At 29.8% G+C, this 19,376-nt stretch overlaps 2 protein-coding genes across 6 annotated transcripts in view; both read left to right on the top strand.

Moving 5' to 3' along the window:
* LOC100159656 (otoferlin) overlaps window positions 1–14,311 on the top strand; it is a 158,687-nt gene extending 144,376 nt beyond the window's left edge. For 4 of the 5 annotated variants that reach the window (XM_016807690.2, XM_029486841.1, XM_029486842.1 and 1 more), the window contains 28 exons: window positions 770–956; window positions 3,705–3,888; window positions 5,029–5,243; window positions 5,307–5,490; window positions 5,567–5,751; window positions 5,825–6,022; window positions 6,081–6,197; window positions 6,260–6,412; window positions 6,507–6,707; window positions 7,390–7,506; window positions 7,613–7,747; window positions 7,807–7,968; window positions 8,064–8,206; window positions 8,565–8,733; window positions 8,871–9,057; window positions 10,445–10,578; window positions 10,635–10,787; window positions 10,852–11,028; window positions 11,129–11,263; window positions 11,327–11,598; window positions 11,705–11,875; window positions 11,951–12,126; window positions 12,196–12,326; window positions 12,415–12,602; window positions 12,696–12,934; window positions 13,618–13,796; window positions 13,863–13,963; window positions 14,053–14,311. In XM_016807690.2, the coding sequence (XP_016663179.1) occupies window positions 770–956; window positions 3,705–3,888; window positions 5,029–5,243; window positions 5,307–5,490; window positions 5,567–5,751; window positions 5,825–6,022; window positions 6,081–6,197; window positions 6,260–6,412; window positions 6,507–6,707; window positions 7,390–7,506; window positions 7,613–7,747; window positions 7,807–7,968; window positions 8,064–8,206; window positions 8,565–8,733; window positions 8,871–9,057; window positions 10,445–10,578; window positions 10,635–10,787; window positions 10,852–11,028; window positions 11,129–11,263; window positions 11,327–11,598; window positions 11,705–11,875; window positions 11,951–12,126; window positions 12,196–12,326; window positions 12,415–12,602; window positions 12,696–12,934; window positions 13,618–13,796; window positions 13,863–13,963; window positions 14,053–14,233 (4,774 nt within the window). In that variant the 3' untranslated portion in view covers window positions 14,234–14,311. The remainder of the gene's footprint in view (window positions 1–769; window positions 957–3,704; window positions 3,889–5,028; window positions 5,244–5,306; window positions 5,491–5,566; window positions 5,752–5,824; window positions 6,023–6,080; window positions 6,198–6,259; window positions 6,413–6,506; window positions 6,708–7,389; window positions 7,507–7,612; window positions 7,748–7,806; window positions 7,969–8,063; window positions 8,207–8,564; window positions 8,734–8,870; window positions 9,058–10,444; window positions 10,579–10,634; window positions 10,788–10,851; window positions 11,029–11,128; window positions 11,264–11,326; window positions 11,599–11,704; window positions 11,876–11,950; window positions 12,127–12,195; window positions 12,327–12,414; window positions 12,603–12,695; window positions 12,935–13,617; window positions 13,797–13,862; window positions 13,964–14,052) is intronic. The other variant, XM_016807691.2, reaches the window with a different exon arrangement.
* Window positions 14,312–17,270: 2,959 nt separating this feature from the next.
* LOC100569489 lies at window positions 17,271–18,938 on the top strand. The gene is made up of 3 exons (XM_003247210.4): window positions 17,271–17,773; window positions 18,029–18,189; window positions 18,710–18,938. Exons 1-3 carry the CDS (start codon window positions 17,695–17,697, stop codon window positions 18,899–18,901), a joined length of 432 nt encoding a protein of 143 aa, XP_003247258.1. The 5' UTR covers window positions 17,271–17,694; the 3' UTR covers window positions 18,902–18,938.
* The last annotated feature ends 438 nt before the right edge of the window (window positions 18,939–19,376 follow it).

The following is a 19,376-nucleotide window of genomic DNA, read 5'->3' as shown; positions in this document are numbered from 1 at the left end:
AATTTTGCAAGTAATACAAATTAGATTTCTTATTAAGTTATCTATTTTATATTGAATGATAATATTGTAAAATAGTTATTACTAATTATGAGCTATGGGTTTTGTGAATTATCTAGATAAATTTATGTAGATGGCCATAATTTTTATCTAGATAAAAATTAGATGTCAATTTTATTTTTTATCTAGATAAGATATCTAGATAAATTTATCTAAAGCTCAACACTGGTTGATAGACGAATTAGACAATTGCATACTTTTGTCGAGCGATATAGTGGCTGATTTTGAGTTGAATTTGTTGGGTTGATATGATTTTGTAGATGACGGATTGATATTTTTTTGTGTAAGCGTTGAACTTTTTTAATTTGATATGTTAGAGGTGAGAAGTTTAGTTGGTAGAAAGGAATTGGTTTTGGGCGAAACGAGATCTATTCATGTTGACAATGAATTAGGGCGCGTTATGTAAAGTGATTAAATTGTTATAGAATCATATTACCTGGTAACGCCAGCCGTGGAGTAGGTACCTATGTGCTATTGAGAACTATAAAACGTTATCGCAGAGCACAAGTGTTGTACGGTTGGCTGTAGAACGGTACCTATATTACTTATTATATAGTTTTGTATTGTATTGCTATATCAAAATAAAATATCGCTCGTGTCTTATTTTTAGGAGGCCCTTATTCAAATTATTTCCCGGTTAAAAAATATAAGCCTATCCACCACTGGATGGATCACACGTTACTGCAACATTATAATTAAAATATGATTACAGCAACCTGTTGTTGCCGGACGGAGTTCCAGTGGACCGGCAGAGGGCCAAGTACGTGGTGCGGATATACAGGGCCGATGGCCTGCCGAAAATGAACAGCACGCTGGTGGCGAACGTGAAAAAAGCGTTTACCGGAGAGAACCGAGACCTGGTCGACCCCTTCGTGCAAGTATCATTCGCCGGGCTAACCGTAAGTCGACCGCATCGATAACGTAATTTTGTCACCATCGTCGAGGTCGTTACCGCCACTTAAGCCAAAATATGTTTTCTCCACGAGTATCATAATATTATGGATATTTAATTTATTATTGCCATAGGGGTATGCGACAAGTGTGGTTGTTAGGGGCTTAAGCACCTGAAGTTATTATTTTTTTTACGTAGACACCAAAAAATGGGCAAAAAAATATTATCCCCCTCAAGTCTTTTCCGCTTGATTGCTGGAATTTGGAAGTATAACCGTGACGACGACATTGCGCATTCCACAACACGAGAGATGCGTAATTTAATGTACCTACATGTTACAATTTGATTTTCTGTTTGAGTATGATTTATTCATGCACATTTTAGTAGGCATGTATACTTTTTTATATGGGACAGTTTGAAGTGAATTGATGGGTGATCCAAAAAATAGTAGCCACGTCTGCCACAACAATTTGAGCACGCCTATGGATTTATTACGTATTATGGTAGGAATTTCGGTAATATTGCAGATAAACGCATCGAAGAATCTTGTATAAAAAAATGATGAATTCATAGAATAATATTATTAAAATATCAATTGATGACTTAGGTATCAATTAAAATAAATTTACAGAAATATAACGATTGAATAATTTTCGAATTAAATATACATGGATATTTAAACATAATTCTTGATGATCAAGAATATTTTTAGGCTTATGAAACTATGTAAATGTTGGGTCTTATCGACTCACTTTTCTCAAAATATAACATTTTACCTACTTGTACTGACATTTTGAATTGCAATATAAGACAAGCTAAACAAAATACCGAGTCTTGGTTGTTAGTCTGAAGCATAGTTAATACTTAATTTCTTCTAGGTAGTGTACCTACTCATAATTCATGACTAAACAATCTCTAACATTCAATATCGTACTCTCAAAATATATGTAGAACTTTAACTGAATATTTTATCTGTATTAAAATATCTTTAAAACAAAAACACTAAAATCAAATAAACGACTCGTTTTTATTGAAAAATGATATATAATACCACCACAGGCGTCACGACGTATCCGTTTTAAGCTAACTACCAAATTAAACAAAATAAACAATATTATGCAGTTAACATCTTACTATACATAGGTATATCGTAATGAAATCAATATTAAATAGTTGAAAATGATTACAAAACCTCTACTTACACTGTTTATCGTAGTCACAATAATTTATTTTTAATACAAAGCATTGTTTAATACATTACTAATGATTTATTAAAAAGTATCGATTTTCTTCATTAATTTTACTCTAATTTATGAAAACTCGTCCAAAAATAGCATCATATTATAGTCTTTGATGGACATACAAAGAAAACCTACGACAGATTTATATAAATGTTTCAAATATTTTTTTTTATATAAAAAAATGGATACTTAGTCATTTATTTTGATGAAATAAATGTTCATTTTACATTTTGACACACAAAGAACACCATAAAGTTGAATTACAGATAAATGTCAGTTTATTATTGAAATGAGGTATATACAAGATATTTATAAACATATTAAGATATTTATAGACATTTATTTCCTAATGACATTTAAGACTACCTATAGTCTTTTGTTCAAATCTTAATGAGTAATGAATATTTAATAATAATTCTAGTTCAGTTGATTAAACCAAATATCACTTCAGTCCGTTCATAATTTATAATCCGAGATAATATAAAATATATACGTACACACTACGCATTGACCAACTGATTTTGTAGAGTATTCTAAGTAATAAAAACAAGTACAGCTGACTTCACAAAATCAAATAACCGATGGATTTATGAATTTGATCCGTACCTATATTATGTATTAATCCCCCAAAAATTAAGATTATAATCCATCTATTCGACATGGTTGAAAACATCAATCATTATGTCAACGATATAATTATAGAAATTTTAGGTTAGAAATTAAAAAATGGTATGCACACCTATTCCACTAGTAGTCATACTGCTTTTTGCCTCATATAATAATTAGTAAGTAATAACTATTTAACTATATTAATTATTTTAATGTTTTTCTTTTAGCGTTGATGCATATAGATCAAGTATTTTGTTAAATATGCACGACTTTTATGTATTAGATGTAATATCATCATAATTCGACAGTTAAATACTAATTAGTTAAATATTAAGCTCCATAATCCCGCCACAACCGTAGCTTACAGAGATTAGGCATCAACATTTATATTTTGTATTTACTATATTATAAAGTATGTTTATATAATTGTAATATTTATAAAAAATTTTTTGACGATTAAAATAAATAATTATAACGTTTACTATTACTACTGGCGTTTTAAGGAAACACTACAATTCACGTTTCCATAAATTCACGGCACTCAGAGTTTAATTAAACGTTCAAAGCATTCCATCGATATAGCTAGGACATAGGTTCACGTTCAAGAGCTATATAGCTCTTAGACACATTAATAATATGTATACGTTACAATAAACCGTTGTTCGGTTAATACGTCGTTAGTGCGTAAGATTTAAATTTCGACGGGATACTATCGAGAACGATTAAGTAATATCGTGACTGTTTTGGTATTATTTCGCAATGAAATAGAAATAGAATTTTCAAAATTTGGCCAAACGACCGCGACGGTGTGAATACAAAATAATACGATTGAGAATTCAACAATTCCATTTTTATCATTATTATTGTATATTATTGGTCTACGTGACTGAATTTGTTGGCTTAAGGGCAAAACGAGCGTACGCAAACACAGCTATTCGCCTGTGTGGAACGAGCAAATTGTTTTCTCTGAGATGTTTCCTCCACTCTGCCAGCGGATAAAAATTCAACTGAGGGACAATGATCCAGTAAATACGATTATTGGCACGCATTTCATCGACCTGAAGACAATATCAAACGACGGCGAAAGAGGTTCTTAAAATATAATATACTTACACTGTGTATAGTCTAATAATATCTATGAAAATATTATTTTAAGCTATCAAAGTATTTATAACATGTCCGTCAAAATAATATTATATTATTATTAAAGTTTACTGTATTTCTAAGCGGTATTAAATGTCTGGTGCTTATGAATAATTTTTCTCACAATAATGTTTGTTTTGAAATTATCTACAGGCAACTAATTTGTATTCATACAGTTTTATATGAGATACAATAACGAAATGTTAACAAATTAGTAAACAAATAATATTATAATCAATAATTGTTTTGAAGCTAATATAATTAACAACTAACAACTACCGTATTGCACCGTCTACAGTATACCTATACACCAACGATTTTATAATATGTTATAGGTTGTTAAGTATTATTAAATCAAGACATTTAATACTAATATTATAGTAATACATATTTAAATATCTCTTTTAAAAAACTGAACCCATGTACCTAATTAACATAAAATAATTACTTATTTTAGATTCTGAGCGGATCGAAGTAGCTAGTATGGTTTTACAATGGTGTTTATATTTATTTTTTTTTTTTATCCTGTATACAAAGTTTCTACCAGAGGAGTGCTTCGATTTCAAGATATTATAGTACCTTATCTTTTAGAAAATTATATCAAAATGGTATTTTAGAGAGGTCATTTTTCGATTTTCTCAATAGTTATTTAATGCCACGGGAAAAACTACTGACAAATTACAAAAAACCGATAAAATGGGATTTTAATTTTTAATGATTTGCTTATCACCGTATCAATGAATAAAAAATTATAATATTAATTCAACTTAAAGGCTATAATGAATAATAACAATTTAAAAAATCCAGACTGATAAACCGTCTCCGTTCAGAATCGTTTTTCTTATACAATGATATTATATCATTCAATTCAAGTTTAATACAATCCATTATACATTGACCCACTTGTAACCTACTGTACAGCAGAGTGACATCCATTTACCTGCTTTTTTAAATTCTAATTGAATTCGATTCAAATTTGGTGTAAATTCCTTGCATTTAAAATGATAAATTGTTGAACTTTGTGTTAGCTTATTTTATACGTAAACAAATTCTATATAATACAAAAATGTTGAATTGGTATCATAGGATTTCCCCCAACATTCGGTCCCACGTTCATACACATGTACGGGTCAACAAGGGATTATAGTATTTTAGACAAGCACGCCACGCTTAATACTGGCCTCGGAGAAGGTGTTTCATACAGGGCAAGAGTATTAGTGGCGATACGAACTGAAATCACCGAAAACACGGAATTTATGAACTCTGGTGTAGATGTCGAACCTACCTATCCCATCACAGAGGTAAAACATAATATAGTTTAAATACTTTATCGACTTATTCATTGAAATTTTTCTGATTTCCAGACATCGTACTGTAAAAACGAAGAGTTCTTTTTGTTCATGACCATTTTAGATGCTTCGATGATCGACAAGAAACTTGGAGAGAAACCAATATTTTTCGAACTCAGTATTGGGAATGCTGGGAATATGATTGATGGCCATAACGAATCTAGTTCTCAAGAAGATCACGATAAAGTCAACGTGCTCGGTAAATTTTCGTTTACTTTATGAATAATTTATACATTCCGATGGTTTTCTATCCTCTACGAATCACAATATTTTAGAGAGCGTTATTTCGGAATCGTGGCAAAGCACAACGGCAGCAATAAAACCGATATCCAACGATAAAGTGTATTATTATTTGCCTTTGCGTGAAGACAAGCCTTGTTTACATGTCAAGTCAATATGGCCAGATTACAGACGAAGAATGTACAACTCGAATATTATAAATAAGATATCGGACAAACTGGTATGGCATGTTATAGGTTTATAAACATTTGATGTTTTTAAGTTGTTACCTATTATATGTTATGTGTGCACAGGAAGAAGGTCTTAATGAAGTGTCATTTTTGGTTGACGATGATGATCCGGATAAGGAAGAAAAACTGAAATCTGTCTTAGACGAACTGTCTATTAGTTGCAATCGATACGTTAATTTCACAAAGGGTGTAGGATGTGGTCAGGGATTAGGAAAAACTAAGTTAGACAAAGAGCGAATGAAGCTATGCCTTAGAGAGATAGTAATTATTATAACAATTGTTGTTGACTTTAAATAATTTATCGAAATTAAAAATACAGGAACACATTGGGAAAATGTCAAGAACTTTGAAAGCTATAGTTACCAAAAATTCATTCAAAGAACGTTACAGAACGGCATTGAGCTACTTACAAAAAATCAAAGCCCTCATCGAAGATGTATGTATAATTTAAATACATTGTTTAGCTTTTTTTTTTATCGTACTTACTTTGATTTCTAGCCGCAACATGCATTGCCTGACATTTTCCTATGGATGGTAAGCAATGGCAAAAGAGTAGCTTATCAACGAATCATGACTAGGCACTTAATATATTCCGTCGCTGACGAAGAATGCGGAAAATTCTGTTCAAAAGTACACAGCATGTTTTTAAAGGTATTTTAATTGAAATACAAATACTGTCAAACACAATGAACATAATATTGTAAATAATTAAGGTAGGTATTCAATTTTATTATTATGATTTCAGTTACCGGGAAAGAAAAATTACGGTTCATCTGGTTGGGCAGTACCAGCTAAATTGCAAGTGTACACGTGGTTGGGGCAAATGAAACACAAGAAGTACCTCTCGAACGGTCTGCCAAAAGGTTATAACACCACGCCTGAATTGTATAGTTCGGAAAATCCGAGATTGCCACCGCCGGCCTATATTCATTATTGTGAAAAATATGTAAGTCAATTTACTTTTGTAGGTTTTCCACTGCGATCATATAACTGTACCGTGGTTCTTGACTGATTTATAACAATCTCACTAGCAGTCTTTTAAGTTAATCAATTTTAGCTAGTGTTTAAATACTTTATATTATTATATACAATATACATTATACCTACTCAAGAACAATACATTTTAAACGGGTAGATTTTATACGAATTATTATTCACATACGTATTCTAAACATGTTTTTTGTACTTTTTATTAATGTGAAAAACACTTTAAACTTCAAACAATAATTATTATCTATGGCAAAATAAGTTTTTGAACCCCAATTTATTACATAATAATATATACCAACGTTTACAACACTATTTTCAAAACATCTATAAATTAAAATTGCTATAACATAAATGGGTTTCGCGTAGGACATTAAAAGAGCATTTTTTATATCATATTAGACTTTATATGGAATATGTGTATAAATAATATTATATTTACCTACATAAAATATTTAATAAAATAGAATTAATCAAAATTAAAATTAACTTTATTAAATATAAACGTAAAAGCATAATCTTCGAATACTTTTTTAAGTATTCTTTATTTGGATGAACATTCGGAATGCATTTTGTGAACAGGTGTTCTAAAAAATTGAATTGATTCGTTACAACATTGACCACTGGTGTGTTTATTTTAGACATTTCAACTGAGGGCGTACATGTATCAAGCCCGTTCGTTAATAGGTTCCGACGCGTCCGGCTTATCCGATCCGTACGCTCAAATTATATTCTGCGAAAATTCGACCAAGACACAAGTAGGTTATATTATATACTATAACATATACCTGTATACTATATTCAATCGGGTCGTCGAACCGTTAGATTTTGATGTTTGACAGTTTGCTTATTATCACATTACAGGTAATCGACGAAACTTTAAGTCCCACCTGGGATGAACTGTTGATCATCAATGAAGTGATACTGTATGGGACGAAGGACGACATTAAAAAGCATCCACCGACTATCGTGGTGGAAATATTCGATCAAGACAAAGTGGTAACTGTTCTGTTTCGTATGGGAAACGTAAACTGACTGTTTTTGTGTGTTGTCTATAGGGAAAGTCTGAATTTATCGGAAGAACCGTAGCTAAGCCACACGTGAAACTTTTGGAAGACGATTATGTAAGACCAGAATTCCCACCGTCGTTGGAATGGTATGATGTCAATAGAGGCATGGAACACGCCGGAGAGCTTTTAGCCACGTTCGAATTATTACAAGTTCGATATTTGAAAATATATACTTATCTATTTTATGTATAAAATAATGTAATAACCAAGACACATAATATGTAATTTGATATGTTTTTGTACAGCTCCCTAACGCACTAATTGGCGAAAGTGCAATATTACCACCGTTGCCAAATCCTAAGGATATTTATTCAATAGTAGACGGACAACACTGTGAACCAATCTTACCGATTCCGAAAGATATTAGACCAACGTTAGCAAAATATAGGTAACAATAATATTTAATTACAATAAATTATTTATTTTTAATTTCCTACTATAGTTTACGTTTAATATTACTCGCGATACGATAACCTCATGCTCCACCACAATGTAGGTACATCATAAAATATGAGTATACACTGTACATAAACAGTTAACTAGATTCTAGGGTGATTCACCAAGCATGCTTACCCTTGTCGTCATTTCCATTAAAAATGTATCTATTAAAATTACTATTGTTAAGTTCATTTTAGGACCATATTTTCAAATAGTTTTTATTAAACTATTAAAAAAAAAAAAAAAAAAAAAAAACAGACAGTTAATGAACACGTAACGTATTTATAATGAATCACAATTGTTTTCAGGATTGAAGTATTATTTTGGGGACTGCGAGACCTGAAGCGCGTTCACTTGATGACTGTAGACAAACCCCGTGTGGATATTGAGTGCGCCGGTCACATACTCTACTCGTCTATAATTCAAAATGCACGCAAGAATCCAAATTTCAGTACTCCAGTAAAATTTTTAGAGCTAGTAAGAGTCGTAAATTATTGACAAAAATACTGTAACTGCTATTTCGTCTATAATGTTATTTACAAATTATTTCAATAGGTTCATAATGTTATCCTAGGTAAATTGAACTTCAATATTATTATTGATGTATTTTACAGGAGCTTCCGGAACAAGAGCTTTATCGCCCTCCTCTCACAATACGCGCGGTCGACTGTAGGAGTTTTGGTAGATTTACCTTGGTAGGTACACATCTTATAAACTCAATCCATAGATATATGTATGTACCAACCACAAAGAAAGAAAGAGAAGCACTCGAACGAAATAAATCGTTACAACAACTACAACGTAAGAATACAAAATATTATTTTACTTTGTATTTTATTATATTTCATCAATGATTTCACTTTTTGTCGGACGTTGTGGCGATGTTCATCATGAGCGATATCAGTTCAGATTATTATTTATTATTATTCTATTAGCTCAAGTATATTATATTAGGATAGAATCTATATTGACAAACACGGATCGATTTGTTTACTGAACTCGTTTCCCTTCCAGTGGCAGTTTCACATTGAAGCTGTCGCGTGAATGCATATTATTGAAATCTCTTGATTTCACTGCTTTCAGTTTAAATATTCGATTATTTATAATGAATGCCTCCATGCATGTTGGTCTAACAGTATAGCTTTTGGCATATTAAATCCTAAAATAATTCGATTATCCAGAGAATATACATATAATAGAAAATTAATATTAATTTCAAACAAATGATAATCGGTAACGCCGAGTAAAAGTAATATCAATTTGAGATTTCCCGATATACTTTTATACATTATTATCAAAATATTTCTTTATATGTATATTATATTTACGTCATTTCCATATATCATACTGTTATTTAAAATGTCACATGATTTTCTTCCAATTTTTAAATGTTAATTTTATAGTTCATAATTTGTAATTTTATACAGATATTGATACACATACATATTTCATAAGTTGGGTACTTAGATATAATATTATACTATTTTAGGATAATGATTGAATATATTTATTAGATTTCACATATTCCTCTCCATTAAAATAAATATCTAATTACTGCCAAATAATTTATATTCCAAATATAGAACTAAAAATAAGTAAATATATAACATTGATTATAACTAACTTACAGAATTTATTACAAAAATAAAGTTGAATATTATAATAAAACGTGTACATCTTTATATATAAATGTTATACGAGTTTTTTTTACTAACAAGTAATCTCAGAACCTCCAAACGCATTCGAACGGAGTTTTTTAAATTTAACGAGCATACTTCGGAGCAGGTTATAAGGATAGTTCTATTCGAGTGGTTCCATCTGTCTAGTAAAATAAAAAATTAAAAGAAACATAAAATTTTTTCCCGAGCAAAGTCGGACGTTAGGTAATACAGCTAAATTAATTGTTATTTGTATTAGCTTTTTTTAGTTAAGTTATTTTAAAACAATGATTACTTATATGAAAATCTATAAATTTAGTTAAAATTAAAAGTAAAAGTAAATTTTATATTTATTGTTTAATCTTGTCATCAATTAAATACAACAAAACGAATACTTCTAAGCATCACTATTACAATAAAATAATAAATCTACACATGGATCATTTTTTCTCATTATAATCAGTTATAACCATTTACTTGGCTAAGTATATACATATATCAAAATATTATATAATATTATTTATTTATAGAAACCAATCCAAAAAAAAATCAAGTAAGCACAAGTCGATTTACTAAAAGTGAGCAAAATACTAATAATAACAATAATACACAGCCTAATTTAAAGAACAATACTTCAGACAATGCTGTAATCAACATTAGTTATGTAAGTTGTGACCCACATAACTTAACATGATTTGACCAATGTTTATTTTATTAAAGGGTTCTAGTCATCTGACTCAAAAAGACATAAAGACACAATTAAATAGATTAAGTCGGAAACAAAGTGTCGAGGAAATAATAGAATTGAAAAATGACGATAGCCGTGATTGGTGGACAAAATATTTTGCTTCTGTCGAAAGCGCTATTATTGAAGTTTGTACACAATAACTAGTAAATAAAGTTCATCGTCAATTTAAACAATTAATACTTATCTTAGGAAAACCGAAAAATAGCTTATGGAGACACTAACGGACTATTACCGATTCAAATGGAACCTACCCAAATTGAAGTGAAACCGCCCAAAAAAAGTTCAAAAGCATCACGTTTTGTAGCAAAATTAAGTCCAAAAAAATTTCAAAGGAAACGGGAAATTACCAAAATTGCTACTATGAAGGTAAATATACTATTAACTAATAACTACTTGTACTTAATAAATCTAATCTACGTAATTTTATTAAATTAATAAATGACGACCTGCTATTCAAATTAAATAGATATATTCAAATGAACTTGAGGCACAGCCTGAATTCAATGGTTTTCGAGAATGGTTATTACCATTTGATTTGTATCGGGGTAAAAAAACAGGTGATGATGTCGAAGATGAGGCTCGGATAGTGGGGACATTTAAAGTAATATGTATACAATAATTTCGTTTCTTCATTGTAATAAACTTCAGTTTTAATGAATTTCAGGGTTCAATAAAAGTATATAAATGGCCTTTACCGAAAGACATTGAAGATCACACTATAATGGGCTTTGATCCACAGTACGGATTTTTTCAAGGTTTACCTTCAAATGATCCAATCCATGTGTTGGTTAGAGTGTACATTGTAAAAGCTAATGATCTCCATCCTATGGATATCAATGGAAAAGCTGATCCATATGTAGTATTACAATTAGGCTCAAAAAAAATTAGCGACAAAGACAATTACATTTCAAAACAGCTCAATCCGGTTTTTGGAAAGTAGGTTTTACTTACATATAAGAAATAAAATAATAATAATCAACGACATTAAAACGTTAAACAAATATAAATATTGTGTGTACTTACATTTCATTATTCGTATTAGATGTTTTGAAATCGAAGCGACTTTCCCACAAGACTCGATGTTAACTGTGCAAATACTAGATTGGGATCTATTGGGGTCAGATGATTTAATAGGAGAGACCAGAATAGACTTAGAAAATCGATTTTATAGTAGACATAGAGCAACATGTGGTATTCCTAAAACGTATGAACTGTAAGTAGTGTCAAATTATCATTGCCAGAGCATTAAGTATAAACATTTATTTATATATTTTATTCAAACATTTAGATCGGGGTACAATCGGTGGAGAGATTCAATGAAACCAACACAAATATTAGCCAAATTATGCAAAGAAGCTAAATTAGACCCACCGGTGTATTTAAACGGAACGGTTAAGATTGGCACTAAAACATTTTGTCTTCAAAATAATATCGACGACACAATCGAATGGTATTGTGCTAAAGGCAAGTGGAACATCTAGAATAGAGAATGAAATGCAATTTATCAAAGACGTTTAATAAGTATTGTTTTAGGTACGGAAGAACACATGGCGTTAGCCGTCTTGCACAACTGGCACGAAATACCTCGAAGAGGTTGTCACCTTGTACCCGAACATATTGAAACTAGGCCGCTGTTTATTGCGGACAAAGCGGGAATCGAAAGGGTAAGTCGACATCAAAATAATGTTTCGATGAAATAAAAATCTGTCCGATGAACTGTAACAATAGTATTACACTGATTAACACACTTAGGGCAAACTAGAAATGTGGGTGGACATGTTTCCGATGGACATGCCACTGCCGGGCCCGGCGTTAGACATATCACCAAGGAAACCAAAGTCATACCAGTTGCGAGTGATCATTTGGAACACGGACGACGTAGTGTTAGAAGACGACGCATTTTTCACGGGCGAAAAGATGAGTGACATCTACGTGAAAGGGTGATTGCGATTGTCATAAACCATAATAGCGCTACATAATATAAAATATAAAAATTACTATGTATAACATGATAATAATTACTATATACACAGGTGGTTGAAGGGCCCGGATGACTGTCAGAGCACAGATATACATTACAGGTCGTTGACAGGCGAAGGCAATTTCAATTGGAGATTTCTATTTCCTTTCGACTATTTAGTGGCGGAAGAGAAAATCGTTATATCGAAAAAAGAATCACTGTTCTCGTGGGATGAAACTGAGAGTAAAATACCAGCTAGGCTCGAGCTTCAAGTGTGGGATGCTGATCATTTTTCAGCTGATGATTTTTTGGGTAAATACGTTATCTGATAGTTATATGATTGCAGATAGTTGACGCGTGTTAAGGTTCGGAAATAGTGACATTAAAATATTTATTTACGAGTGTTTTTATAATATGACTTTCAAAACATGAACGTAAGCATTATAATAAAAGTCATCAAAAAATAGTCAAAATTGTAAAACTTAACAATTTTTTATGTCCACTCTAGACTTATAGTAAGTGACGCACGGTAATACACATATTAAAAATTAAAAAATTAATATGGATTTGATGACACATTTTTGTACTTTACCAAAGACTCAAAGTTGTTAAGGTTTTTTTGTCATAGCTTCTTTAATAATGGTTTTCGCATAAAAAAATTCAAATAGTTTCAAAATCAACGTTGAAAAACACGTCTTTATAAAAAAAATTTTTTTAATTCATGAGGGGTGTGATAAAGTGCATTTTCCCCATTTTTTGTTATAAAATATATCTTAGTATATCTAATTTCTATTAGAATTTACAACTTACAAGTTACATAACATAGCACTAGAAACTCTATATTAGAAAAATAGCATTAATAACCTTATTTTACTCAAATTATTCTAAATAAACACAAAAACGATACCTATGCGAGTTGTATAAGTTCCAGTATTATACATTTGTGATAAAATAATGACAAAGTTTTCCTCTATTCAAGCAAATTAAATGTTTAGGAGCTTTAACATTGGACTTGAATAATTTTCCGCGAGGTGCCAAATCTTCAAAGTTGTGCACGTTGGAAATGCTCAAGTCGGATGGATCAGTACCGATGGTTAATATATTCAAGCAAAAACGCGTTAAAGGCTGGTGGCCGTTTTATGTGAAAAAAGAAAACGAGGAAATGGAATTGACGGTTTGTAAACCATGGTAACGTAACAATGTAATATTATTGTAATTTTCGGGAAATTCCATTTTACAGGGGAAGGTCGAGGCTGAGTTACACTTGCTTACCACCGACGAAGCGGAAAAGATTCCCGCGGGTATTGGACGCAATGAACCAGATCCGTTGGATAAGCCAAAGTAAAATATAAATTTTGAATTAAATTCTTGAGATTCGCGTCATGCGAACAATACAATATTAAAATATGGTTATTATTTTATTTTTACAGCCGACCAGATGCTTCATTCATGTGGTTCCTAAATCCATTTAAATCTATACGTTACATAATTTGGCACAATTATAAATGGAAAATTTTGAAGGGGATCATCGTGCTGGCGATATTCCTCATGATAATTTTGTTTTTCTATTCCATTCCCGGTTACTCAGTTAAAAAAATGTTAGGAGCCTAATCGTTTTGTTTTGTTTGTTTTCTTAAACTGAATCAATATTATCTGAGTACAATATATGCATATACTTTTAGTTTTTAATCGTAATTTTTATTTTACATATCAGTACCATAACTATATAATATTCTAAAATAATAGATGCAATTAGATTAACAGTATTGTAAAAAAACTCTATAGGATACCCATTTTTCTCATAATTTTATTGAATATAATCACTCTCGAAGTAATCATCCAAGTCCTTCCAAAAGTCTGTGTTCACAAAAATAGTATCCTAAAATCACAATATTGTTCATCATAACATTATTCAAGACGTAATCATGTAATTTCAATTTCCAGTTTATTTTTGATACGACTCACGTCAGATAGGAATTGATCGAAGTATAGTTAGTACCAAATTTATATAAATAAAAAGGCTAAAATGATTAATTTAATCATATTTAAGTAAACGCCTAATTATTTTTAATAATACATACAATAATTATTATCACCAATAAAAATTATAATTGTAAGTTGTATTTTACATTTAATATTAAGATAAGACAACAGCAATAATATATCATAATTGATTATATATTTTATTTTATTAAATCTAATACGATTTAAAATTATAAACATTGTAATCATTGATTCTTCTTGCAGAATGCTTGTTACAAATAATTTAATAAGCGGAATAGCTTAAAGCTAAAATTTAATATTATTGTTAAATATTTTTTTTTTTATAAATGTTTATATTTTATGGAATATTATATAGAAGTGAAATCTGAAACATTTTTTAAACGGCCGTTTATCTAAAAAAAACATTGAAAAATACTAAATATTATATAGGTACTAATGTACTATTATAGAAACTTAAAATAATAGACAATGACCTGAATAAATAAAATAATAATATTATGCATTATTTATGAAACTATACAAATATTATAATATTTGAACACAAGTTGATGTTAATAAGTGGCAATCAATTTTAGTAATTTAATACCACACTACACAAATCCACCAAAATAATTATACTATTATGTATTTATTTTTAAATTCTATCCTTTAATTAATGGTTTTATTAATTCTGATGGAAGAAAATTATTTAAGAAATCAGTTTATTATGACAATAATATTTTTATGTAAAACATTTTTTTAGATTATCTTATTCGTCTTAATATTGTTAGTAATCAATACTATTTGCAGTTACTTATTTATTTGTTTTTGTTTATAAACCTACTCCATAGTTAATAGATAATAAATTTGTTTTCCATGTTAATATAATACAGAGTATAATTATTATTACCATAACTTATGTTGTCAATGGTTAAGTAATTTCTTAAAAAACTTAATATTTATGATGAAAATGTTATTATAGATTAGTTGAGTACCAATTGACAAATACATTTTTGTTTAAGACACATACTATAAATTTTTTATCATTTATGTTTCAGTTTAAATGATTAAAACTTTTATAAGCATATTAGCTTATCAATAGCTTTAAGCCTTGTAGTTTTAAATAAAAAAAAAATGTTTGGTTCATTACCAAGTCAACATCATATTATTATAATATATATTGTACATATTATAAGAAATCAACAGTTTTTATTTAAAAAAAAAACAAAGGCTTTTAATAATTATTATGGATCTATAGACCTATAAATATTATAAATATTATTAATATTAATTGTAACTTATAGTATTATGTTGTTATTCAATAAGAATACTATCTAATCAAAATCAAGAACATCAGACATTTTATTTTTAAATGTAAATAAATTATACGCGATATTTTATTTAGTAAAAGAAAAAAACAAATTGTAAAACTTGTAAACAGAATTATAAGTAGATTGTAAAATATAAAAACTATCTATTCATAATATTATTATTGGGACTCAATGATTTTTAACAAAATCTTATTACTGATTACAACTATTAAAATATAATAATGCTGTTTAAGCTTTTTTACGTTTGACAAGTTACATTGCAGGGGTGGCCAGCGAGAAGAGACTCGCGGGCCACCAAATATATTAATAAAAATTGAAGAGCCAAGATGTAAAAAAAAAGGTCATTTTTTTTTTTACATCTTGGATCTTACGTTAATTTACGTCTAATGTTACGTTAAGATGCAAGCCGCAAAAGTCTATGACGCGAGCCGCGGTTTGGCCACCCCTGTTATATTTTATATTATAATATATTAATACTAATTGGCTGGTGCTCAGTACTGTGTACAATTACAGAGGCGTGATAAATTATTATTATAATATAGTATGTTCGTGAGGTTTGTGAAAGATTTATTTTCTGTTTGTTCGTTCCGAAAACCATAGAGAGAGCACGTTAGGTGTTTGTTTATGACGTTTTAATAATATTGAATATCTGAATTTCATTGGGAGAAGGGATTTCATTTTAACAAGGAATTATTTTCTACGTAGTCGTTTTCAGTTGTTTGGTATGTATTAGCAAAAATGTGTTAGATGCGTGTCCATTAAAGACGTTGGCCTATGGTGAATTCTGTTTCATTTTAACCCTATGTTTCGGATGTCTGCGTTGCTATTGAAACATCTAGCTAAAATTGACTATTCTTGTAACGGTTAAAAAGTTAACTCATAACTTTCTAGCTCTCAAAATTTAATAAAAAAGTTTTTAAAAAAGAGAGATTTCAGGGCTTGTGCATGGATCCATCTCTTTAATATATTTTTATTAAATCGAACCTCGTTAGAAATTACACCCTAATACTGAGTTAAATTTTTATTAATTTCCTATTTACCAAAAACTCTTGAAGTTTTCAAAATTCAGATTTTTTTCCAATTACCAAACTTACTTAATTAAAAATCAAAAAAGCAATTATTTTATAAAAAATTCGAAAAACCACTTTTACCATTTAAAAATAGTTATTGGTATCTAAAGAGGGTTTTAAAGTTCATCGTTTTCTTTAATCATTAGATATTTTTGTTGAAGTTCTTATTTGATTTTTACTATGACCTATTTTTTTATATAGGTGCTTATTAAATTAAGTTGAAGCAATAATTAATCATTTAACATAATAGTATTCAGTGTTCAAACTATAACTAAAATATTAAATATGACTTAGGTTAGCCTTAGGTTAGGTTATTCCAATCACGAATAAAATTGATCATACTTTTCAATGTGTTTTGTCAATATTATTACTGACCAGAAAAGATAAACAGTGCACAATGTTATGTTTTGAGTATCATAAGCATAGCAAATATGTATAAATGACAATCCTAAAAATATATTATGTTATTAAAATGTTTAATAATAATATTATACATTTATATGGCGATTGGCTGAAATTAATAACAGCTGGGTAACTAGTGCGTATTCGTCTGACGTTGCTATTCAAAAAAACAATATTATTATACACTCGTATTGCTTTTAAACAATTGGTAGCATAAAAGTATAGATTTTATTTTAACGATATTGAGATCGATTGAGGAAAAGCGAAAAATTCTCCAACTATTAAAATGACAGACTACGCACAAGAATTTACCGAAATGACAGAGGTCGCAAAAACTATGATACCGCTAATGAGAGACATGGATGGTAATATTTTATAATATATTTTTATCGTTGTGGCTTTTCTATTAAATTATTATTATAATATAACGGAACGCATTTAAGAACAGATTAATATAGCATTATGTTTATTGTTGGTTTTCCCGAACAAAATAACTGATTTCGATAATATAATAATATATCATTACATTTTGTCCACTGTTTTTGCGTTTAAATATGTGTATCACATTCTATCGTCGTCGGACTATACATAATTATAACGGTTTGGTTTTCACTCTACAGACAGAGGCATCACCGAAAAGTGGATAAATAGAGCAAAGGCTCTGCAGAGCAGGGACGTGAACGTGTTGAAACACCGGAATAATTTCATGAAATATTTCATGGGAGTCGTCAAGCGGACGATCGCCGAGACCGGACAGTATCCGAATTGCTGCAATTGGGGAGTAAGTGCCAGAAACACCAACAGGACGTAGACACGCGGGTGATAAGCGGAGATGAGAGGATGAGAAATAGATTTACTATAGACACCTAGCTACATTATATTACCTGTCAAATATTTTGAGTGCAATAATATTATTATTACCACTTTTGAAAGACCACCCCGCAGGGTTTTGGTAGATCAAACGAAAACTGCTATCGGCTATCTCGTAACCTTTTTTAAAAAATAAAATATATACCCACAGAAAGTATGCATGTATTTATAAAATAATATGAACGACTTGATTTATATGATTAATCTAAAATCATTTCTTTTTGAAACCATTTTTATACTATTATACTATAAGTGAAAACTCAGCAGTTCTGATAATATAATACATTTTAACATCCAGTTTGAGTAAAATAATTAAATCTAACTTACTTACATGAATCGGTTTGAAACTATTTCGGCCAACTAGTCTAAAATATATAATATAAGTGATTATAAGTACATACACCTTTATCTAATACACAAATATTATTTAGAAACCCGAGCCCGGACCTTTCGATAAGCCAATGCCTCCACCCAAACCTCTTCCATATCAATGCCACTGGACGCCGGACAAACGGACCTACGTGGCCATTCAACCGCTGCCAAACAGAGGTGCTATGGTCTACATGGCTGTGGCTGAAAAACCGGAACTCGGTTGGGATTTTCCCAAAAAAGAAAAGTTATAGTGTTTTATTTATATGCCTATAATAAACTAATATAATATACGAAACGTGTTGTGTATTACTAATACGCTTTACAAGAAATAATATTATTCCCAAACGATTTAAAATACGATGTTTCTATTTATTTTTCCGTGAAGAAGATAATTTTTTTTAAATTTACAGTCAATTAAGAAAATAATTACAATGATTTATAATCAGTCTCAATAATTACTCACCTATACGTCATAATGTCTTGTAGATAGCTATTTACAACGATCTCACTAAAAAAAAATACTATGAACAACTACTAATGTCGGGCACATTTTTGTATAACAAAATGTACGTACTTAGGTGTACAAAAAAAAAAAAAACAACTTATATTTACCGACATTGGTCTTGAGTCTTGATACATTATTGGCAAGATTACTCATTAGGTATGTATAAGTGATACGCATATAAATTTAATAAAATATTGTATTTCACTACCTATCTTATAAAA

This window comes from Acyrthosiphon pisum, chromosome A1 (assembly GCF_005508785.2).
Source record: "Acyrthosiphon pisum isolate AL4f chromosome A1, pea_aphid_22Mar2018_4r6ur, whole genome shotgun sequence".
Lineage (NCBI taxonomy): Eukaryota > Metazoa > Arthropoda > Insecta > Hemiptera > Aphididae > Acyrthosiphon > Acyrthosiphon pisum.
The sequence above is the reverse complement of the archived record's forward strand: the minus strand, read 5'-3'. Positions and strand labels throughout refer to the sequence as shown.